At 47.3% G+C, this 23,475-nt stretch overlaps 9 protein-coding genes across 9 annotated transcripts; 4 read left to right on the forward strand and 5 right to left on the reverse strand.

The window, feature by feature from the left end:
* Positions 1 to 276: 276 nt before the first annotated feature.
* Positions 277 to 1,121, forward strand: BHQ10_007409 (uncharacterized protein; the record flags this gene model as incomplete). The annotated part of the gene is made up of 2 exons (XM_040880101.1): positions 277 to 1,005; positions 1,074 to 1,121. The coding sequence occupies 2 exons, from the start codon at positions 277 to 279 to the stop codon at positions 1,119 to 1,121; spliced, it is 777 nt and encodes a 258-aa protein (XP_040735912.1).
* Positions 1,122 to 1,262: 141 nt separating this feature from the next.
* BHQ10_007410 (uncharacterized protein) lies at positions 1,263 to 5,354 on the reverse strand (the record flags this gene model as incomplete). The annotated part of the gene is made up of 3 exons (XM_040880103.1): positions 1,263 to 3,814; positions 4,987 to 5,227; positions 5,280 to 5,354. The coding sequence occupies 3 exons, from the start codon at positions 5,352 to 5,354 to the stop codon at positions 1,263 to 1,265; spliced, it is 2,868 nt and encodes a 955-aa protein (XP_040735913.1).
* A 982-nt stretch (positions 5,355 to 6,336) lies between these two features.
* BHQ10_007411 (uncharacterized protein) lies at positions 6,337 to 7,812 on the reverse strand (the record flags this gene model as incomplete). Its single annotated transcript, XM_040880104.1, has 4 exons — positions 6,337 to 7,013; positions 7,080 to 7,553; positions 7,601 to 7,650; positions 7,712 to 7,812. The coding sequence occupies 4 exons, from the start codon at positions 7,810 to 7,812 to the stop codon at positions 6,337 to 6,339; spliced, it is 1,302 nt and encodes a 433-aa protein (XP_040735914.1).
* A 511-nt stretch (positions 7,813 to 8,323) lies between these two features.
* On the reverse strand, positions 8,324 to 9,184 carry BHQ10_007412 (uncharacterized protein; the record flags this gene model as incomplete). The annotated part of the gene is made up of 1 exon (XM_040880105.1): positions 8,324 to 9,184. One exon carries the CDS (start codon positions 9,182 to 9,184, stop codon positions 8,324 to 8,326), a length of 861 nt encoding a protein of 286 aa, XP_040735915.1.
* A 305-nt stretch (positions 9,185 to 9,489) lies between these two features.
* BHQ10_007413 (uncharacterized protein) lies at positions 9,490 to 11,630 on the forward strand (the record flags this gene model as incomplete). Its single annotated transcript, XM_040880106.1, has 3 exons — positions 9,490 to 9,587; positions 9,647 to 10,379; positions 10,764 to 11,630. The coding sequence occupies 3 exons, from the start codon at positions 9,490 to 9,492 to the stop codon at positions 11,628 to 11,630; spliced, it is 1,698 nt and encodes a 565-aa protein (XP_040735916.1).
* Positions 11,631 to 12,332: 702 nt separating this feature from the next.
* On the forward strand, positions 12,333 to 14,165 carry BHQ10_007414 (uncharacterized protein; the record flags this gene model as incomplete). The annotated part of the gene is made up of 3 exons (XM_040880107.1): positions 12,333 to 12,397; positions 12,478 to 14,005; positions 14,064 to 14,165. The coding sequence occupies 3 exons, from the start codon at positions 12,333 to 12,335 to the stop codon at positions 14,163 to 14,165; spliced, it is 1,695 nt and encodes a 564-aa protein (XP_040735917.1).
* A 974-nt stretch (positions 14,166 to 15,139) lies between these two features.
* On the reverse strand, positions 15,140 to 17,020 carry BHQ10_007415 (uncharacterized protein; the record flags this gene model as incomplete). The annotated part of the gene is made up of 1 exon (XM_040880108.1): positions 15,140 to 17,020. The coding sequence occupies one exon, from the start codon at positions 17,018 to 17,020 to the stop codon at positions 15,140 to 15,142; it is 1,881 nt and encodes a 626-aa protein (XP_040735918.1).
* Positions 17,021 to 17,258: 238 nt separating this feature from the next.
* On the forward strand, positions 17,259 to 18,493 carry BHQ10_007416 (uncharacterized protein; the record flags this gene model as incomplete). Its single annotated transcript, XM_040880109.1, has 3 exons — positions 17,259 to 17,304; positions 17,362 to 17,602; positions 17,662 to 18,493. The coding sequence occupies 3 exons, from the start codon at positions 17,259 to 17,261 to the stop codon at positions 18,491 to 18,493; spliced, it is 1,119 nt and encodes a 372-aa protein (XP_040735919.1).
* A 992-nt stretch (positions 18,494 to 19,485) lies between these two features.
* On the reverse strand, positions 19,486 to 22,564 carry BHQ10_007417 (uncharacterized protein; the record flags this gene model as incomplete). Its single annotated transcript, XM_040880110.1, has 2 exons — positions 19,486 to 21,269; positions 21,328 to 22,564. The coding sequence occupies 2 exons, from the start codon at positions 22,562 to 22,564 to the stop codon at positions 19,486 to 19,488; spliced, it is 3,021 nt and encodes a 1,006-aa protein (XP_040735920.1).
* Positions 22,565 to 23,475: the final 911 nt, after the last annotated feature.

Consider the following 23,475-nt stretch of genomic DNA (forward strand, 5'->3'; position numbering starts at 1 on the left):
ATGCGGGACGTGAAAGAGACCGAAGAGTCGTTCCTTCCGAGTCTGCCAGCCACATCGACCTAAACTAGAGGTGGCTTAGTGCAAGTGTTAATTCGTGGCCTGAGGCATGCGCCAAGACTGTGTCGGAACAACAAATTCATCGAGCAATTATTTTTGGTTCTCCGCAACTGCGATTATCGCGACGTTCGACACTGGTGCTACGCCCAATTGCTGTTCTTCTCAGTCGCCACCACCCGAGTCAACTATTTGGTTCCTGAACAGAGAGTATACGGCACAATGGCCACGACAATGGCCTCACGCCTGGTCCGAAACATGACCAGGAGGACCATGACCACAATGGCTACCCCGACAGAGAACCTCACCCAAGTCGTCGCTGAAAGAGCCGCCACCACCGCACCAGCAGACCCTAGCCTCTCCTTCCTCCCTCTACGCCTACGCAACTTCTTCGCCAAATATCCTCCACAGCACTACTCTGCCGCCGTGGCACCCGCATCCCGTCTCGTGGCCCCTGCCGACGCAGTCTCAAATAGCCAGAACCCAACCGCCTCAAACACATCAGAAGAATTCGATCTCTCCTCTTTATCACCCGAAGATCTGCCCACACCATATACCCCCAACCGCGACGCAAAAGGCAACAAACGCAACCCAACCGCTTGGTCCGCCTCCAAAGCTATTCTCTACAACGACCCCGAACACCCAAATCCCTTCCTCCCCCAACCATCCCCCAACGGCAAAAAATGGCGTYCCCCCAAATACGGGCTGAGGCAACAAGCCGATCTCATCAAAATGGCTAAGAAATACGGTGTTGAGCAACTACTGCCGACATCCCGGAAATCCACTGTTTTCAAGGAGACGAGGCTCGCGGAACGCGGTTTGGCGATTAAGGGKACGGGKATTGGGCAGAAGGTTAAGGGTCATAAGTGGGAGAGGACGATGGAGACGAGATTGGAGGAGAGGAAGAAGGCTATGATGGAGATGCCGGAGTTGATTCGGCAATGGAAGCAGGTCAGTTTTTGCGTTCCATTCTCGTTTACGGAAGTACTTTTTGAAGATGCTAATACTTTTATTAACAGAGAGGTCACGGACGAGGATGGAAGAAGTGGCCCAGACGATCGGCGTGAGTTATTTGATGGCTCTTTGCTTACTCATTTATTTGCATCATATTTGGCGAATTCTCTCAAGAGGAAGACAACGGAACTATGTGTTTTGACTAGATTCTTCTTCACATTGTATTATATTCTGTATAACTGGAAAATCAACCGCTATCCTTGTTCATAGTAAGATGGCACGACCGTATCCCCAACCATAATCATTCTTTGCGAGTCTTCGGTATTATCATCATCCTGATCATGTTCACCATGGTCAAGATCATCGTTGGATGCGGATAGCCCTAAGTGTCTCCCAAAAATCACCTTCCCACCTACTCGTCGAGTCTTCGCTAAAGTCGACAACGGTTCCTCACGTTTTTCGGCCGTCAGTTGATCAACGCATACCATCTGACAGCGTGAACAAGCGCCGAGGACATCAAACTGTAGATTTTTCTGCCCAATGGTAATCGAAGACCATGTATCTTCGATGTATGGTTGTTCAAAGGGCGATGATGTTGATGACGTAGGGAGTGATGAGTGTTGAGGACGAAGATGAGCAGGAAGGTTTTCGGCGATAATTATGTTTGCACGAAAGACATTCGCTGCTACTGTCTTTGTGTTGGTGGCATTACTGCCGAGATGAAGAATAGTTTCGGAGATGCCCGAATTTTCTTTAATTTGTTCGTTCAACCTGTTCACGGATGATCGTGAGATCAGTAGGACAGGACTTTCATTCGAAAGGAGGATCGGATTTGATGTGCCGCTCGCTTTTCTTCCTGGAATGTTGTTACTACCGTTCATATGGCTAGTGTCGAGCGGGAATGCGCCCGGCATCTCATTTCGTCTCTTGGATAGACTGTGTTGGTAACGATAAGGGTTCTTGGAGTGGCGCGCATAGCTCCTAGGAGGGAATCGAGCCAAAGTGCATGGAACGCCGAGTAACTCAGAGAAGAAAGCTGAGATTTCTGTAGATGTATAGACCTGAATGACGACTCGATCGCCACAGACTAAAGACGGTTTTCGGACAGAAGCAGAATTCTGACAGCTTCTCGTCATCTCGGTAGTGATAAGACGTGGATCGTCTCTGTTCAGTGGAATATCAAGTTGGCGTCCACCAGTCAAAAAATCACCAGTGATGCAAAGAAGGCCCTTTGCAAAATCCAATATAGGTTTGATCAAGGCCATACGGGGATACCTCTTCTGACTCAAAGCAGCACCCGTGCCTTGATGTACGATACACCATTCACGATCCCATGCGAGCCCTTCCGGACGCACTTTCCACGCCACTCCTGGCGGTACTGTAAATCCAGAGCAACTCTTGATGGGATATACACATAGACTTTCAACGTAGTACCTATCTGCTTCTGTTCCAGCTAGAAGTTGCACATCCGAAAATGTGGGTAAAAGTGTTTGTTCCGCATAGAACTCCGTGATAAACGAGACGAATCGATCAATATCCCTCGAACTTGTCATCGGGCCGACACTCAATCGTAATGCACCGGTTGGCTTGCCCTGCATGACATCATTCTCGTCTCCGCATCTCTGACCGGCCTTGTAATTTGCTTCCATTTCATCGTTGCTCAGCCCTAGCAAGCTCGCTGTGCCGCCGGGATTGCAGAGCGTGCCGGATCGTATGTGTATAGACTTGACGGAAGCCAATTTCTCGATTTCAGACTTGCCAATCCAGTCACCGTTACTATCGAGTAGATTTAATGCAATGATCGGACCTTGGGTGTTTCGGTCGTCGTATGAACAGTCTGGAGATACGTAGAAATGGCAGACGGGTTTGCCGTTTGCATGTTTGACTGAAGAGAGTCGATCAAACAGTTGCTTTGCTAGGGAAGCAGTGTGGTTTGAGATATTGGCCATTGATCCGTACAAGCGTTCGTGTACCTGAAACGCCGACTGAAGTGCAATGATATTATGAAATGGAAGAGTACCATCCTCGAGCTGATCATGTATAGACGACTGTTTCCTGGCATACCATTGATTTCCAACTGTCACCATTTCCACGGTGCCACCTCCAAAATACTTTCGATGGTTGAAGACATGCCCAGACTCTTTTCGGACAATCAAAGCACCTAGATCCGGGAAGCCAAAGACTTTGTAAAAGCTGAGAACGACAAAGTCGGGACAGAGTTCAGGATCACTTAGATCTAACGGTGATGTGGAGACTAGACCTGCGGTATCTAGCAGAGTAAAATTATTTCGTCGTCCGGCTTGTCGAATTTGGTTGCACCAATTCAAAGGAAAGCGTCGACCATTCATATTCGATTGTGCAGGATACGCAAATAGTCTTGCATTATCATCCTCATCATCGAGGCCACTAACCCATTGCCGAACCTCATCTTCGGTCGAAAAGCAGCGACTGCCCAATTCGGCCAATGCCCGCACTCCAACCAAACTGGTATGCGACTCAACATGATACGCATACTCAAATCCGCGCAGACCATCAGGCGAAGGACGGAAATCTCGCAGAGCCTCTGCCACTAGCTTGATCCCCGCCGTCGCATTAGGTACAAATACCAGATCATATACATCTGGATCTGCGTTGAAGAAGCGCAGAGCTTTTAGTCTGATATCTTCGACACGATTAGACGTGAGTTGCGAAGATGCGGATGCTGAATGCGGGTTTCCAAAGAGATTACTCGTCAGATCATGGGAGTATTTCTCGATTAGAGATTTGGCGTATAAAGTTGTACCAGCATGGTCGAGATATGTGATCTCTAGATTATCGGATCAGTATCATGGAGCTAGAGCTGAGTAGAAGAGTCCAACCTCGTAAAGTGGGATATTCACAGTCCCGTATTTCGTCTATAGATTCAGGATAGAATTCCTGGGGTATCTCGAGGGCTTGATCCGCCATGGTGAAGTTGGTATTCATTTAAGGATGAGTGGCGATATGGAATTGCAGTTCCTGCGAGACCAAGGCTTGGATGTGATAAGCGTCATTGATGGACGAATACAACAACAAGTGTCGTGTGCTAGGAATCATGAAGAGTATTGCAATGTTAGAATAGTCAAGTGTCCATTTTCGAGTAGGATGTATTCAAGAAATAGATGTGAAGCAATCTGAATAATCAAAGTCTGGTTCGTCTTACGTGAACAGCGGAGGTGGCCGATGAATTAGTAACAGGCACGAGCTGTCCTTCTAGAATATCCACATTATGACTGTCCGCTGTCGCGATTATTCTCAACTGTGTAAAATTATGCCGAATCCAATGGAGTAGCAATGGTTCGAAGTATTGTGAGCTGGCCAATTTGTCTGTCGGCATTTGGCAATCCTTATCGCAAGTCGCCGCTCTGATCGCCCAAATGCCCGGCGTCCAAGCTTGATGGCGGATGTCGCCGTTCGTCTACAGACAGCTTGTTACACGTTCTACGCATGAAGAGTCAATTGAATTGTCATCAATCATTCGTTGGATCGTCTAAATACAGGACATTCAATATTCACAGAGAATCATCAGGCATCATCAAGAAATACAATACAATACAGACAGACAGACAGAAGCAAGTCCAGCAGCGACCATTTTCCTCCCTTTCCCTCATTATTTCATTTTTCACATTTTTTTCCAATTTCTGTATTTTCGTTTTTCATTGATTTTCAAATCATGAGATCATACAACATAATGTCGTCGACTGGATGAGCCACTGCGACTGCGATGATGACCGCGACGACTACTATGACTGCGACGCCGTACCACCGTCTCCTTCACCACCGTATCACGATGATGATTATGAATCAACAGCGCAAAGAACGCCGTGATGAAGAAAAAGACTACCTCCATAATACCCATGGCAAAGGAAGCCTTGAGCATGGAACAGGTCTTGTTGAAGTTTGGTGTTTCGCCCGTATACACAATCGATCCGAACGGACCGAGCGACACGGAGGACGTACTGTTGCTCCAGTTTGTGCAGGAAGCGCCAGCGATGAAGCGCAGTTGATAGACGCCAGCGATCAGGGCGCCGAAGAAGCACAGATCGAGGAATGCAACGAAGATGGCTGAGCGACGCGTGCTACCGAAGCGGAGGATAGTGTCGATGCACCAGAAGACGGCGATTGTGCTGACGATGAAGAGGACGAGAATGTAGGCTGGGGTGAGTTGGTTTGCGTTGATGAAGCCATTGACAAAGTATGCCTGAATTGTTATTAACCTTGGAATATGGTTTGCGATCAGAGAGTCAACTTACTAGCATGCCAATGATCGGAATCAAAAAGACGATTTCCGTCAGGCGCCAGAAGATGAATAGTACTTCTGCGATCATCTTGACTTCTTTTCCCTACCAACTGACCACTTGATCTTGGTTGTGATGCGATGCGATGCGATCAAAATGTATGGTCGCCCAAAAGAGTAACGGCAGAGTAACCAGTGACAACGGCCCGATAAGACTCGAGGCCCCGCCTGTCAACAACAATTTTAGATTATTCGAGAATCAACTGAGAATGTCAGATTCGCAAGATCAGATCAGCAGCTCATGTAGGAAATATTTTCCAAAAAGAAAAGAATGCAAGAAATGACGAGACCGTGCATTCGTATTTAACAGAAAGAACGGTCGGAAGTTTTTCATTGTTTGGAGGGAGGCTGGGGAGGAAAGCTATACGAATAATTCGATGGCGGGGGATTCATTTTACTTGTAGTACAAATAGCCCAGCCATGCACGTCAGCCTGTAGCTGATTGATTAGTTTGATGGTTAGTTACTAATGACGCTTGTTTAGTGATGCTTTTTTAATTTATTTTTTTGCTTTTGATTGAAGATGTCAGAGAGCCAGCCTTGCCAGTGACGAGACATCTAGACCCTGTCAGTCACCAACCAGCCAGCCAATCGCAACTGTCCGCCGGTTTATCTACTCCCGCTGGATGCAGCCAATCGACTTTGTTTATTTTGCATGCTTTATTTATCTTCATTAAGGATCAGAAGGAATGTTTCGAATACCACTCTACTATGTTTGACCCCGGTGAACTCCATAGTACGATTTTTATTTTACTGTCATACAGAGATCATGATATAGTGCCGTACTTTTTAAAGCCAATAAATGGCCATTAATATGCTACATAGTATACATAGTAGAGACTTTACTTATCAAAGTAGGCGGTCACCCAGTAAAGTACTATACAAAGTATTACATTGTTTGTATTTACGTCAGGATAAAAACATACTATAGAAATCACCGGGGTCAACCGGAGTTTATCCAAATCGCAATGCTATTAAATGCTACAATCTACCCAACTTAGTCAAAATGCAATTTTAGACTTCTCCCGCAAGATGTCGTGATGCCACTCCGGTCTCAACATTCCCCGGACTCGCTGATCGGCCCGGCGAATAATAAGTAGTATCGTACGGCTGGTGCGATGCGGTCGACGTGGCCGTATTAAGCCGGTCCCTGTTACGAGAAGCGGTCATCTCGAAGCCTTCACTGATATCCTCACTCGATGATGAAGAATATCCATCAAGATTCCGGCGTTTGGCACGGTATACGGGTGCTCCCCCGGGGACATTTCGTTGCGGTTCAGGATGCAAAGAAAATTCCTGGCTGAGCTCTGTCTGTCGTCCCTGAGCATACATCTGCTCTCCACTCGCGTTGCGGAGAGGGACTGTGTCGTCGTTATCGCTCATCCCAGGAGGTATTCTGGGTTCAGTGCCCCAGGTCCGAATTGGATATGCCCTGCCCTTTTTCCAAGGTTCCGAGAGAGATGGAAAATACTGTCGATAGGATATCCAAGCAGTAAAGACTCCCAACAAGGAGCCCGTGATGACATCAAAGGGGTGGTGTCGAGCATCCATGATTCGACTCACGGCAATCAGCGTAGCGGCAAGAACAGGGACCATGACAATAATCGCTTTCCAGACTTCGCCGCGCTTGTCCATGATGTGCATTTTGCCGCTGAGATACAGGGAGAGATAGAATAAGCCAGCGAAGGAGGCTATCGGCCCAAAAAATTAGTCTATAATCATCGCAGTGCAAGGGGAAAGAAAGGTCGCACAGCTACTATGCCCCGAAGGCCAGGATCGGAACCCATCCTTGATCAGCGCCGGATCACCCTGACAAATCGTCGAGTTCGAAAGCCCAAAGACCGGCAAATCCTGACTACCTGCTGCCGGCTGACAACGATCAATCAGATCCGGGCGCGGTTTTCCGCATGCATTTTTGAGGATCTGTGTAGTCACAAAAGCCAGCCCTTGTGACAACAACAGACCTAGAATTCCGCAGTTGAGTTCCCACAGACGATCTTTCAGTCTATATGGGCCGGTCAATTTCCTGCGTCCGGATCCATCGGGTGAAGATGATTTGTGGTGGGAGAAGAGGCCGTCAATCACTAAAGTGTAGAGGATTATGACCACGAGAGGTGATGCTATTGAGATGAGGAGAGCTTCTTGTATGGTGATCCGTTCTTTGACGGCAAAAGGATATTGGAGGCTCTTGTTTTCGAGGCTGAAATGCTGGTGATATGGTTCGATGCGATCTAGCATATAAAATCCGATTGCAAATCCACTGATTAAAGATCAGTACCTAGGTCTGGTATGATGTCGAACATGACATCTGGAAGATCGTGGAGATAGCTTACATGATGAATACATAGTCAGAAATATATCTAAGTCCGAATCCACGAGGTTAGCATACACTGTCTTCTCCAGAAAATATAGGATAATCGCATACGAGATAATAACCCGAGCCCTCAGCCTTTTCTTTGAAAATGGCAATTTTGAAGGCAATTGAGCCATGTCGCGTGATGACTCTGAAGATTGAAACGGCGGATCTGCACTAAACCGATCTGCGAACTGACTCGGCTGGTAATATCTCAAGATTCACAACAGTTTTTCAGCAGGTTTCTGGTCAGAAGCATAATAAATAAGTTTTCAATAATTATGACAAAGAAACAACGGTAAACCTAGAAAATAAAGATGCCTGAGAGAGTGGATCGATGACCAACAAAGAATGCTTGGTCAAAGTTGTCTGAGACGCCGGATGATGAAGCAAGTGCACAGACTTTGAGGCAGTGAGGCTTGAGCGGCGGCTTGAGCGGCGGCCAATACCTTCCTTTCTAGTCTTCTCTCCTTTGCTCTGTTTCACACATGCCGATGGTAGTACTGCCCGAGTCATGAATATCTAGGAGTCGATTCATGTTTGAATTTGGTTAAATGGCTCAGTATAGAAAGAAATGATTTAATATACAAAACTAGACATGGTGTTATACGAGTATAATACAATATGCAATAAATGCTAGCAAGCCATCTACATCTTTCCTCCTGTCATCTCCTCAACCACCTGCTTCATTCTCTCCTGCTCAATTCGCCATCTTCCATTATCATCCTTCGTCTGAGTGTTGACGATGCTTTGAATCGTAGGCGGTGCTCCCTTGTTCCACACATTGGTTCCAGTTCCGCTGTCCGAACGCCATTCATCGCCGCCATCTTCACGGAATTTGTCCTCAATCTCCTTCATGAGCTGCTCCTCTGTAACGATGAAGTCTCGAGCATTCACGTACAAGGTGTGAAGGTGGTGGTTGCGTTCAGCAGATTTCTGAAGCTGCCTCTCCAAAACTCGCTCGCGTGACTGGGCAATGCGAATCTCTCGGTCGGGATCAGGTAAGATAGAGGGTTGCTCCTTCAGACCCTGAACGACAGATTGCCTTGTCAAGCGCTCATCGTCTCTTTCCGGCTGTCTCAATACGCGCTCTCGTCGGGCCTGCTTGGCCGCACTGCGCCGCGTTATCGATGCAACCGTAGTCTGTTTTCTTTCATATAACTCGAGCAAACCTTCCCTCAAGTTTTGTCGTCGGTTCTCTGCCATCCTTTGCTTCCAAGCAATAGTTTCTGCATTGGGATCGTTCTTCTTGATTGTCTTCACCTTGCTCGGCTCCGGAGTCACGGCAGAGATGTAGGCCGGCGTAGGTTTGTCGGGGCGACGGGCAGGGAATATTTCACGCGGAATAGGTAGAGTACCCTTGACTCGAGGCTTTGCGGGAAGATCGGGTTGCAATGTTTGAGGAACCTCGATGTAGTTGGGAGATTCGGGGCCGACACGCAGTTTGGTAGAGACGGAGAAGCTGCGAATCTGCCTCGTCGCAGTCCGGTAACTCCTGGGGAGCGACATTATAACAAGCCCGGAAAAGTTATTAATCTGAAAAATTGAGATGAATTGATATAAGATAAGCGACAGAGAGTCGAGGATGACTGCTTAACGCAGCAGTTGATAGTGTCTTGTTGAGTGTTGGTGTTTGTCCGCTGGCCGACAATTTTCAGTGATTGGCCCGTGCACCACTAGCCCCGGTCGCTCCTGCTTTTTTTTTTTCTTACCCGCCTTCTCGGACAAAAACTCTCTGCTGTTTCCTCGCCAGACACTCTGTGCCATTTTTTACCTTCTTCTTCTATTTTCACGAAGAGAAGTTCTCTCACATCATGGGTACAGGAAAGAAAGAGGCCTCTCGCAGAGAGCGCCAGGGCAAGACTGGAGATGGGATGGCCAATGTTAGGACAAAAGGCGAAAACTTCTATCGGTGAGTACGCAAGCACCTGCACTTGTTGCGAACACTATCTGACTGACTATCGCCTATAGCGATGCGAAGAAAGTCCGTCATTTGAACATGCTCAAGGATGGCAAGGCCAAGCACGATGCCCAGGGAAATATTGTCAAGGCTGCTTCCTACCAGTCCACAGAATTGCCCAATGCCCGGATAGAGCCAAATCGCAAGTGGTTCGGTAATACCAGAGTCATTTCTCAAGAAGCATTGACTTCTTTCCGAGAAGCCGTTGCCGAACGTGCCGCAGATCCGTACCAGGTTCTTTTGAAGACAAACAAGCTGCCTATGAGTTTGATCAGAGACGGTCAGGAACTCAACGGTCTTAAGCAACATCGTGCAAAGATGACTATTGAGACCTCACCTTTTGGCGATACCTTCGGGCCCAAAGCACAGCGGAAACGTGTCAAGCTTGATGTCGGCTCGCTGGAAGATCTCGCCGGAGAGTCTGAAAAAATGCACGACTCGTACTTGGACAAATTGGATCAAGCCAAGTTGCTAAGTGGACGATCGGGTGAAGACGACGCCGAAGATATTGGTGTCATGGGTGTCGCTCGTGAACATGTCTTCTCCAAGGGTCAAAGCAAACGTATCTGGAACGAACTTTACAAAGTCATTGACTCTTCAGACGTCGTTATCCATGTACTCGATGCTCGTGACCCTAATGGAACGAGGTGCAGAAGTATTGAAAAATACATTCGTGACGAGGCACCACACAAACATCTCATCTTTGTTTTGAACAAGTGTGACTTGGTTCCAACAAAGGTTGCTGTAAGTTCCCGACTTTTCCTCCCTGTTACACACTTGTATTTTCTCTTCCTCGCTCTATCCGGCTCCGCCGGTGCCATTGCTAAGTCAAGGCTTCTTCCTGTGCATTATTTTTGCCGCTCAATGGGAGTTTTGTCTGTTACAGCTCTGGTAGATTGATGCCCATCCGCCGCTTTATCTCTTTCTGAGTTTAGAGTTGATCGGCTTTCGTTTTGAAGGCTTATCGTAAAGGATGAGTAGTGCTTTGTTTTTGAGTTGAGCTCTGAATACCGTTATTCGATGGTACTTCCTGTATCAGAGCTCTTAGTAACATTTCACACATTGCCTTTTCTTCTATCTATATTTGCCATATTTGAATGTTCAGGACACGAACTAACTTCGTGCCAGGCCGCCTGGGTGCGCCATCTGTCCAAAGACTACCCTACGCTCGCGTTCCATGCATCTATCAATAACTCTTTCGGCAAAGGATCTCTTATCCAGCTGCTGCGTCAATTTTCAGCTCTCCACTCTGATCGCAAGCAGATTTCTGTTGGCTTTATCGGATATCCCAACACTGGGAAGTCTTCTATTATCAACACTCTTCGAAACAAGAAGGTCTGCACTGTTGCACCCATTCCCGGGGAGACCAAAGTCTGGCAATATATCACATTGATGAAGAGGATTTATCTCATCGATTGTCCTGGTGTTGTGCCTCCGAATCAGAATGATAGCGAGGAGGACATTCTGCTCCGAGGAGTTGTTCGGGTTGAGAATGTTCACAATCCCGAACAATATATTCCTGCCGTTCTGAAGAAAGTGCAACCGCGCCATATCGAGCGGACCTACGCAATCAAGGACTTTGACGGTGACGCCGTAGAGTTTCTCAGTATCCTTGCTCGGAAGGGTGGTAGATTGTTACGAGGCGGTGAGCCTGATTTGGATGGTGTTGCTAAGATGGTGATCAATGATTTCCTCCGAGGAAAGATTCCTTGGTTCACACCGCCCCCGTACAATGAAGGAAATGACGATGTAAAGATCGAAGGCCGCGAGGGTCGCCTTGGAGAAATGTCTCTAAAACGTAAGAGAGACACTCCTGCGGCGAATTCTGAGGAGAAGGATGACGAGAAGTCTGCAGATGAGGACGAAGACTTGAATGATTTCGAAGGTTTTGACGACGATGACGATGAATCCGACGGGGGGATCGTCGTCTCGGATGATGAGGACTCCGAGGAAATTGAAGCAGAGGACGAGGATGATGCTACTGCAAAAGATTGAAACAACTGTCTAGCTTACTGTTTCAAACAATCTTGCAGATGTTGAAAATCTCCATCTCGTTCAGTGCAGCCAGCTTGACACGCAATATTGCGTTGAGTTACCTGCTTCGCTGTTACAACAAACCAGCTTCGCTTGGCTGCATTTACCGCCACCAATATCTCCACCGTCGAAACACGTATGTACAACTGAGTGCGTACTGCGCAAGCTGAACAGCTACCCCTGAAGCTGTAGTTATATGTATGTGTTGGCTGTAAACGGCAAGCTTGCGGCTTGCTACAAAAGCTAGCTAGGATGTCGCCTCGTTTTTTCACATTACCTATGATACCGTCGATAGCACATCAGACAATCAATATCATTGCATCACTCGATGCACACTTCCTTGCTGAGATATTTTTTCCAGATCATAGTAGTCCAGCTAAGTAGCACAAGTTCGTATTCGTCCTAATTGTAGATTCTGTGGTACCTCACGTGGGGCTGCGGCAAGTCAAGCATTCGAAGGCGACGGGCCGTGGAACAACTCCTTCATTGTTCGATTTCCAACACCGCTCCTTCAAGAAGAATCGGCTAGGCTCTATTTGAGCTTGTGTCAAGCAAGGTCAATGGGGTTTCAACTCTTTAATAATGTTCATTTTAACTTCAAAGCTTTCTTTTCTTCTCTGAGAAGCAAGTATATAACAGCGCAATTTCGCACGTCGGGTGAACATGGCTGATGACGCACCGCGGTCTATGTCCATCGTCCCATATTCTTCGAATCGACACGTCGTTCTGTAAGCGTCTACGAAGTCTAACTATTTATTGTATTACCACTGAAATCAAATCGCAAAGTCACTAATTACTTAATTTTCAGACGCCATAATGATTCGGTGGTTGTGCTCGACCGTGACTCTCAACAACTAGTTCTCCGCAATGCGAACACCAGCAACAATGGAGACCTCGATTTCGACCTACCAGACTGCCCCTACTGCCATCGTCCCATGCGCGGTCGGGACAATGAACCTGAAGTACACCGAGGACGCAGCGGTGGCCCCGAGCATCACGATTTCGTGACGCCAGAATACTTCCGTCTCCTTCATGATAGTATACCCAACTCCAAGGCATCGACGCCACCACCACCTCTATCACCGCGTCTACGCCTTGCGCAGCCAGCGTTGACAGATGGTACGATCGGTTCCTCTTCACCATACGTAGAACCAGCCCCTCAATCTCCGCAGGGTATATCGTCGACGGCGTTCAGTCAGGGATATTTCAAGAAGTTCTTTGTCGAGGAAGCAGAGTTGGGTCGTGGCGGGAAGGGKGTCGTACTATTGGTAAAGCACATGCTCGATGGCGTTTCGCTGGGTCAATTTGCTTGCAAACGCGTGCCCGTGGGCGACGATCATGAATGGCTGGAAAAGGTTTTGATAGAGGTGCAACTGTTGCAGCATCTGTCACACCAGAATTTAGTCTCGTATCGACACGTTTGGTTGGAGGATTACAAGATCAGCACGTTTGGTCCAAGTGTGCCCTGCGCATTCATTTTGCAACAGTATTGCAATGCTGGAGATCTCCACAAATATGTGGTGGGAAATGCTCCGACTTTGACCACTGCGCAGCAATTGAAGGAGCGACTTCGTCGCAGGTCTAAAGGCCAGCCTGAGACGCCAGATCTTTCAAGCCTGAGAAAACTTCAGTTTGAAGAAATATACTCTTTCTTTAAGGATATAACATCTGGGATACGTTTTCTACATGCCAATGGGTTCATTCATCGCGACCTCAAACCGAGTAACTGTCTACTGCATGATTCGGGCCAGGAATTGAGGGTACTTGTCAGTGACTTTGGAGAAGTGCAATATGAGAATACAGTACGCAAATCAACAGGTACAACAGGAACTATTTCATACTGCGCCCCTGAAGTATTACAAAGGGTATCTCCCAATGGCCCGTTCGTGAATTTTACTTTCAAGTCAGACGTCTTTGCCCTCGGAATGATCCTACACTTCCTATGTTTTGCGCAACTCCCATATCGCAGTGCGGATCTCATGGAGGAGAAAGAGGATATTGACGAGCTTCGAGCTGAAATCAGTGGCTGGAAAGGGTTCGATGATTCACTTAAGCGGCTTCGACCGGACTTGCCAGACAAGCTTTACACCATCCTACAGCGACTGTTATCTATCGACCCTGCTTACAGGCCTACTGCAGATGAAGTTCTGGTCAGTATTCAAGCAGGTGTCACAGGCAACGAGAGCCGCCGGTTTGGTCGTGCAAGCTCCACTGGGACTGATTTTAGTCAACGCATACAGCCTATCGAATCTCCCGCGCCTAACAGTCCTCGACCATCTCGCTCCCCAGTCAAAAATTCGTCACGATCAACTGGACCACTAGCTGTTCGATCACCAGTCCGATACGAAACACGAAGCGTTACGTCAAACATGAATAACGCGTCGTTTGAGACAGACCAGGACAGTCACCATCACCGATCACCGAGTAGTCAGGACCATGACGTCATACTTCGTCCTCGATTCAGAAGCACACCATCCACACCTCCACAGCCTATAGATGACGGTGATGAACAGCAGGCAGAAGGCCAACGACGATATACCCATCCTATGATATACCATCCCAACCATGATCCTCCATCAACTCCACCAATGCAATTATCMCTCCCGCCACACAGATTACTCCCTCCACCGCCCGAAACTTTTTGGAGCGGTAACGCATATCTATATCTTATTCCTATACCTTCCACGGACATTCATATCCCTATCCCAAACGCACGTGTGACGCTCTTCATCATCAAGCAAATCCTAATCTCGCAAACATGCATGCCTCTAGCCGTGAATCCATGGGTCTATTACCCTCTATTCATACTTGCTGTACTGTCTTTGCCAATACAAAGTCTAAGGACGCAAGTGATTTCGTTAGCTGTTCATCTTGGATTGATGGTGCTGTGTGCGAGGATGGATAGTATCTGTGTATGGGGTAGTTCCAGAGCGTTCTACCCGTGATCTACCTATCAAACTTACACTCTGCACTGCGATTCCGGCGGATGGCGAGGATGAATGTTTTATATAGTATTGTTACGAACTTGACGATGTTGATGAACTCTCGATGCAATGAGGAATCCGGTAGCATCGATTGATGTATTCATTTTCTAAAAGTACCTACTGAAATATAATGTAGAAGGGGAAACGAAACCACATCTCCACGGAATCCTCCCGACCTTTTCATATACGTAGGTAAAGCCAAAGCCAGGAGTAATTGTTTTGATGCGGTCAGAGAGCCTTCGTTTGTTTGTAGAACAAATCAATATCGGAACTTGTATCAGAGAGCATGGCTTGGAGGGCCTTCCATCATTGATGCCTACCCTGTAGATAAACAATGATGTAAGGCGAGTCATGTCACAGTAGTTTAATGAGAGACGGGTGTCTCTCATTTTCAATGTTCCTTCAACAAGTAGCCTACAGGCGAAAGTGGAAAAGAAGACAACAAGGAACGATGATGATTATTTATTCAGTTCGATATCTTGAAGGTTAAGATCGCAACCGTGCAGCCTTGAACTTACTAACTTTCCTCTTCGGCTGATTGTTCTCATCTAACTCATACAGCTGATCAGCTTCATCCTCATCATCCTTGTCCCTCACAAAGCCACCGCTTTGCTGAATTTTGAGGTTTCTCCGACGATAGAACTCAGTCGCTACTTCTTTGCGGTGGATTTCTTCGTCAATTTCATCTGGATCCGGGGGGAGGACGCTTGTTGTGTCCGTTACGGGTCGTTCGACGAGCTTTTCGGCCGTAATTTTTCCTTCGGGGGGTTGAGCTTCGCGGTCGATCGATGGTTTGGCTGCTGAAGCAGCGGCGAATACATCACCGGCAATGATGGGTTGAGAAAATGGTTTAGGTCCCTCGGGTTTAGCAGGGAATAAAGAAAGAGATGATGGGGCGGGTGGTTGATCTGATTTTTTGAGAATTGATAATTGAGGTCCGGGACTGAGGCCAGCTGTGGTTGAATCGCCTGGTGTTGGGGTACCATCTTTCCTGGCTGATTTGAATCTCGAGGTTTTCTTCTTTATAGAGGATGTATCCGTAGTATCCTTACTACTGATGGTGCTCGCTTTTGAGGCGGAACGCTCAACGATGGACTCTGATAGAGGAGTTACATCAGGTTTGACAACGTCAATCTTTCGTCCAGTGTTTGTTGAAACAGCTGGCTGTGTCGACTCTTGTGCAATATCCAATTCTTCGGCAAAAGCAACTTTCTTTTTTGGCTTCTTTTTCTCTTCAGAAATAACATCATTATTGGCATCCCTTTCAATAGCCGTGACTTTCAAAACACCACCGTGTGTTGCAGCTTCTGCTGTTTCCTTGGCTTCCGCGTCCATATTCTGAGCAGGGCCTAAGTTGATGAACCCGCCAGCCTTAAGCTTCTTTTCCAACTCCTTCATCTGTTGGTGGTATTCATCCGTCAAGACTCTTGTCCTTGTACGTCCGTATTCGTCTTCATCTTCTTCGTAATCATCATCATCGTCATATTCATAATCCTCGTCGACGGATATGTCGCTGCCTTCTTCGTCCATTTCCAGTTCAGCTACAACCTTACCCACTTCGTGAAAGCCGTATTCGAGCATTTCACGGCGGAGCTTTGCATCTTCGGCGGGCTCGTCTACTTCCATGACTGGTGGTTCGGAGTCTGAGTCATCGAATTCATCCGTGAGAGTGTCCTCAACTGTGGGAGTGGTGAGTGTAGTGGAGCTAGGCTTTAATTGTTCCTTCTTGACTTCAGTATCCGTAACCGATTCACTTCTCTGTGCTTTGCCATCTGACATTTCACCCGTTTTGTCATCTGCTTTCTTTTCAGGCTCCTGACCTTGCGGAACCTCTACACCAGCTTTCTTGAGCATATCCATAATATCAGGGGCCCGATCGGCTGGATTCGAAACCTTGCTAGAAATAACGTTTCCATTTTCATCCAGCTCCTCGAAGATCTCGGTCACGGCATATTCTTCCGTCGCGGCGTTGGGCCCAGGGCGTTCGACAAATAGTAACCGATCCAGTTCTACCTCTACAGTCGATAGACGTTTCTCTAGAGAAGCAACGTTTTGCTTGATATAGTCTAGTCGCCGAGTAATTTGCGAAACGACCTGATCCCTGGATCGCGTAATGTTTTGTTTCTCGCCAATGATATCCCTGACTTCCTTCTCATCAACGACAGTCCCCTCATATTCGAGACCAATTCGAAGTATTTCGGCACTCGTGCAATCGTGCTGTAAGTTCTTTATTTCGTCCTTCAATCCATCGTATTCAGCTTCACGGAGTCGCCAGTCGTAGAGTGATCTGCGAAGGGTTTGAATGTTTCCCTCGAGCTCTAGTCTTCGACGCTCTAGTTCATCTAGTGTTGCGTGTCGGACAGCCATCTTGCCTTTCACTTGAAGGGATGCGATGAGGTTATGAAGTGATGTGGAAAGGGAAGAGGGCGGGGAGATGGACGGTTTGCGAAAGAGGCAAAAGCAAAAAAATTGACTGGCGGCCTCTGATTGGCCGTTCCCATTCAAGCTCCGCGGCTTCCCTTAAGAAGCTCCCGCCAACTCAACGTCATGTCCAACTCTACGACTACCTTTTCATATCAGAATAACTTCGCTTTGGCCAGTCAATATGGCTGACTTGATAACCAACAGTGTCTCTCGCCGGGATGAGGATGGTGAGTATCCATACCCATCTATTTGTTTTAGTAATGAAGCTGACTTATACGTGATAGAAGTGTGCCCCATCTGCAAATCCTCCAGATACCTCAACCCAGACATGCGCTTCCTTATAAACCCGGAATGCTATCACAGAATGTGTGAATCATGTGTTGACAGGCTCTATAGTGCCGGCCCTAACTCGTGTCCCGTGGTCGGTTGCAAGAAGACACTGCGAAGGAATCGGTTTCGAACACAGACCTTTGAAGATATTGGCGTGGAAAGGGAGGTCGATATACGGAAGAGAGTCATGGCCATGTGAGTTGCACACTCTGGACGCTTCGTACTTCTTGTTGGCAGACACTTACGTGGAATAGTTTGAACCGCCGCGAAGACGAATTTGACAGCAAATTAGACTGGGACAACTTCCTCGAACAACGTGAAACCATGATCATGAACCTAGTATTAGGTATCGACGTCGCAAAAACAGAAGCCGACCTACGCAAATACGAAGCATCAAACCTCGATTCCATCAGAGCCAACAAGGCCCTCGCATCGCAGGAAGCCTCCTCGTTCCTAGAACAACAATCCTTCGAACAAGAACAAGCCCGTCTACGCCGTATGGCAGCACGCGAAGAATACGAAAGAGAACAGCGTGAACTCGCCGCAGGCCGTGAGGAGGTACTCTCTCGACTCGCATCAGGCCGTCCCGGCGACGCAGCTAGCATTGCGCGAGAAGGCCAAAAGATTTTGCTCAAGAAATCATCCGCTCGCCGAAGTGAGGAGGAAAGGTTACGTCAGAAACAAGCCGCTCTCCGCGGCGAAAAGGGCAAAGGAGCTCGAGTCTTTTCTGCAACCACAGACTCAGACGCGGAACCAAGTCTTATCAAGGGCCTCAAGAAGGTCATTCTACCAGAGCCGGAGAAGCCTTACGACCCCTTTGGTGGTATCCAAGCAGACAAACGGGATTATTATGTTTTGCAGGACCACTATCCGTCTCAGTGGCTCGAACAGGCTCGCAACAATGCCACATTTGCGGCAGGKGGGTTCGATGTTAAAGAGTATTATTCGCGAACACTCTTCGAAGCATTCGCTGGCCTGGGTGTTTTTGTTGACGAAGAAGTTGGCGTAACCTCGAAAGCTGCTGTTGCCACAAATAGTGCTGCGCAACAAGCTGCTACAGTTGGAGCTTCTAATGATGTTTTTTGAACCTTTTTAGTACGGCGAACTAGCCACAAATATGTTACATGGGACGGGATGCATAGCGACGGCGTTCTTTTTTCATCTTCTCTACGTCCTTCCGTTTTGGAAGTTCGTTTTATCTCCTGGTATTTGCGACCCAATCTCAGGCTATATATCAACTTGATAAGACATCCATGTTTTATGCCAATTATAGACATATGACTTTACTTAGGTAGCTAATCTGTTGGAAATTGACCAATGAATTTACTTATAATTTATAATACGCATTCTTATCCGCTGTTCAGACTAAAAGCGATCCTCATTTCAACAACCTATTGATACACAACTCCTCGACGCAATGAAGTAAAACGAACTGCAATAGAAAAAAAATAAGGACTGAAAGACTCAAAACAAAACATGCAAGCAAAAGAAAAAAAAAAGAAAACCTATAACCTCCAGCACCATGTAGTAAAAGTGCTCGAACACCACTGCAAAGATATGGCTAAGGAGCTCCCCAGAAGGCAAAGAACGCTGAGTGGAAAAATCAAGAATGGGGGCTAATTAAGAGACATCTTTCTCATCATTCGCTAGTTGAGGCAGGAAATCTCCTTCACGGACATACACCGAAGTCAGTCAACATGAAATTGATTTAGCGAGCAATGCAAAGACCATTTCCCATAACATCGCCATACAAGTCCAATCAAGCCAATCATAATTCGCAAGCTGAAGGTAACCATGCGTGCATTCATAGCTAATGCATTTCCGAACTGGCAAGGAAACTCTTTTCCATTTACGTGGACATACACCGAAGTCAGTCAACAAGAAAATGGGAAATTCAGTTGAAATGTTTGATGGAGAATGAGCGACAATATTGTCTTTCAAGTCTGAATGGAGGGTTTGATAGGCAACAAGAACAGGGACATGCACCTCTAAGGTCAGTCTGAAACCTGAACGTAATATCGATCAAAAACTCCGCATGACTCAACGTCGTGAAAGCAATGATACACCGGAAGAGTTGATTAAAAGTTTGAGCGTGAAGTATGACGGCCCGTCATCTCGGCAGTGCTCTCGAATCCCTCCCATGGCAATTCCTCGTCGTCTTCATCGTCAAAGTCCTTGACGTTGTGTACTGTTTTGCGACGGAGCGACTGGTCACTGGCGCCCGTCAAATCGGCGAGCCTGGCTACGCCCTGAACATCAATTCCAATAGACTGTAGAGTAACCTCCATTTCTTTTTCAGTCATTTCGTGGCCGTCTTGCTTTTGTCCTTCGAGAACGTCATACAATGCATATATCTGATCTGCTTTGGTATCAATATCTTTTAGTAGCTTTTCGATCTTGGTGCTTAGTGACTTCCTCTGTCGCTTGCCGAGAGACGCGTCGTGCTTCGAAAAGGCCTGCTGTGCTACGGCCAACTGCATTTTAAGATGGGAAAGTTCGTCCTCAAGACTCTTGAGAACAGTAGCTAGCGCTTCTGCTGGTGGTCGAGACGGACGAAGAGTTGGTTCATCATTGTAGATAGTTGGCTCGGGCATACGCTCAGAGACTGGGATTGGCTTTGGTACAGTAACGTGAACATCATCATGATTGTGGGTCACTCCTTCCAGCAAAAGACGCTTGCAAACTGTACAATTTCTGCCATCGTGACCAGCAACGCTATCAAGAACTTTCTGGGCAGACTCTGAGAGACGAATCGGCTCTCTGGCAGTTTCAGCGTAGCGGAGAGTGATGTCTGGGAGAATGAAAGCCGAAGTCAGATCGGGGATCAATTTCTTTCGCCGATTCTGACTCTGAAAAGAGTGGTCAGAGTGGCGTCGGCGACGTCCAGATGGACCCTCGCCGAGATCATCTTGATCGGGTCTAGAAGTTGCGACAGCCTCACCAAGCGCGGAGGATGGGCGAACAACAGGCTCCTTAGGCTCTTTCAACGATGACTTGCGCGGGGGTTCTGAAGCTACACGCTTGGCTGTAGAAGTAATTGAGGGTTGCTCTCTTGCGGGTAACGATTTATTTTGTTTGCGTGTAGCTCTTTCAATTTCAAGCCGCCTGCGTAGTTTAGCAATCTCTCGATCATCAATGAAACTCAGCAATGTAAAGTCCTGTGCAGCGCCGGTATGATTCTTGGTTTCTTCTCGAAGGTCTTCGGTGAAGTTTTCTGTGGTGTCGGCCTCCTCGAGAATGACGCGCTTGATGCGTTGCTTTCCGGTGTTGGGTACCTTCCTGCTATTTTCGGCCTCTCCTGATTTGTAAGGCATCGTCGATTTTGTGGCGGACTCCAAATTTGCTGTCGTAGGCCTTGACAGGTTGAGAGAAAATAGTTCATCATCTTGACGTTGTTTCTCTAGTCTCGATATCTCCTTCTCCACCCTCTCGAGCACCCTGCTTTCAGGATCGTCTTTTGGAGCATTGATCATGCGCACGGCTTGTTCCTTGGTTTGGCGCCGAGCACGCATTGACCCAGATGTCTTCTGCGTATTGCCTTCGTTGGGATCAGTACTCATGGTGATATGGTCTGTTTCTAGTTGATCCTTGGGAAGCGATTGGTGTGTGTTGGTCTCGTTTCCGATCAGTTCCCGAGTCAGCGTAGTCAACTTTTTGACCTGGGCCCTGAGTTCCGTGTTTTCCTTCCTCAAAGCTTCATTCTCTCGCTTTGTTTCTTGTGTATTCAAATAAGCCACCCCCAACTGTGTCACAGCAGAATCCCGCTCTTGGGCCAGGGACTTCAATGCTGATTCATGGACTTGAACCTTTCTATCAGCGATATCAAGCCTGTTTTGCAAAGCCAAATTCATCGCTTCAAGTCCTAAGAAGTGTGTTAGCGACTCTGCTCAATAGTCAAAGATCCATGTATAACTGCTCACTGTTCTTGTCTTGCAGTAGTTTAGTGCTGCCTCTAGGTTGCTCGCCATCCTCACCTCCAAATAACTTGAGACGATCGTATTGTTCCTTTTGCCGACGCGACTTTTCGGCTTTTAGAAGATGGTTCTCCTCGCGGGCGTCTTCAAGTTCCTTTTCTGCCTCAGATCTTGCTAATTCCAAGTCCGCGACCTTGTCCTGCAAGAGCTTCAGGGAAACGAAGATAGCCTTTTCATCCTCGGGGATAGGCACATTTTTCAATGGAAGATGGCCACGAGGCTGAGATAGATCCATGTCTTCAGCGGGAGGAGAGACAAATCGTGTTGTACGGGGCCTAGTCTGACGAGTGAAAACTGGAGTCCCATCTTCATAGACGCCGGATACTAGCTCCGAAATGTTCGGCAAGTCTGGAAGCAAAATTGACCCATTGGTGACGGTATCTAGAGTAAATGTAGGGTTCGGCGCAGGATCACGCTTGCCACGGCGGGGGTTGCTAGCCTGCGTGTTACGCGACGCTGATTCCATAGCGGCTGCAACTTGAGCCGAGACATTTCCGAACCGAGTGGTTCGTGCGTTGACGGGAGCGTTTTGAGGTCTCTCGTCGCTAATATATGATCCATCATATGTTTCTCGTGCTCTAACGTGCATTTCAGCTAATGTATGACGAGGTTCAGTAGAGCGAGTCATGTTCTTGGAACGACTGGCTTGCGGCTGGGGATCGATGTTTTCCTTTTGCATCTGGCTCGCGCGTCGTATCTGAGCATCCTTGCGTAGGGTATCTCCAGCGACTGCTCGCTTTGAAGAGCTCCGCATTGCTGATTTGGGTGGGGTGCTTGTGGCAGGGKAATCAAGCCTGATAGCCGGCGAAGACGAGCGAACGCTATTTTCAATGCTCATCATCGAGTTGCGCGAATCGTCGCGTCTAATGCGACCAGAGCTCTTCACACCTCGCCCAATTTCGATTGAAAAGTCATCTTCGGTCTCGTCGTCAGGAGACGATTCGACATCGGAGAATTCAGGAAAGGCACGGTTGATAGCAGATGTGTCGATTGTATACTCGGGATCAAGACGTGGAGAAGGGCTTTTTCCTGCCGTGCTTGGTCGTCGGAAGGATGCTGGAAGATTTGGTAGCTCCTGGCTACGATCGAGTTGTCGCGTTGAAACAAGTGCTTCGTTCTCCGGGTCGAAGTCAGACATGGTGGATTCGCCAACAGAAGCTTGTGTATTTTCGCTGTGTCGCATTGCGTACGGACGCGTCTTACTTGAGACAAGTCGCACAGATGATTGATTTTTCGAAGAGCTAGTCCACTAGTCCATAAGTACAAGTATATCCTATGGACTTAGTGTTTTGTAATAATTGTGGTTGGGGTTGTGGGCTCTTTGTCGGGTCAAAGACGCGTTTGGTTCGGCCGTTACTGTGGAATTTGGGAGCAGGGAATGCTTGCGCGCCTGCTTCTTAGATTGGATGAGGGTATTAGTGCGTGAGGAATAAATAACAGCTGCAGAACAAAAGGGTTTGAAAGTAGTCAACTGCAATTGTTGTTGACTAGTTGGAAATGTAAACAATGAAGCAAAGCAGGTGAGGTTGTCGGAAGAAGACCCGCGCGAGGCTTTTGTTTATCCAGAGGTCGGGTGGGTCCTTCCCGAAGACCAAAAACAGATCAACAACCCAGACCCTTCGGTGCATCTGACGGACTAAGCCCTAATCTACGCTGAAGAACCAGTCAATTTGAGCTCATCACATTAGATCTCTATTTCTTTATAATGATAGGTGCCTATATGATATATCTTTCTCAAAATTTCCATAAAATTTCATTTCTCATAAGCACGAGCACATTGAAAAACGTAAATCTCAGAATTGGGCAACTCAGCCAGTGGCTTCGTCAATCATCCATCGCAGTCTATCCTCCATTTCCATTGCTATTTATTCAATCAGTGCCATATTACTGGATCAATGGACGTTTTTATTGTCTAGTATTCTTCTCCCAAATTGAGCCATGATACCAGCCGCCCAGGGCCTAATTTTACCTGCATCATAGCAGTACTATCATGATTTGGCCGACGGTCTGCTGAATCTTCCTATGACCTCTTGGGTTGATTCTTTTTGGTCCTTTTCTGAAATTGATACTCGTCATTTACTTGACTTATAGCAT

This window comes from Talaromyces amestolkiae (assembly GCF_001896365.1).
Source record: "Talaromyces amestolkiae strain CIB chromosome Unknown scaffold15.1, whole genome shotgun sequence".
NCBI classification, from domain to species: domain Eukaryota; kingdom Fungi; phylum Ascomycota; class Eurotiomycetes; order Eurotiales; family Trichocomaceae; genus Talaromyces; species Talaromyces amestolkiae.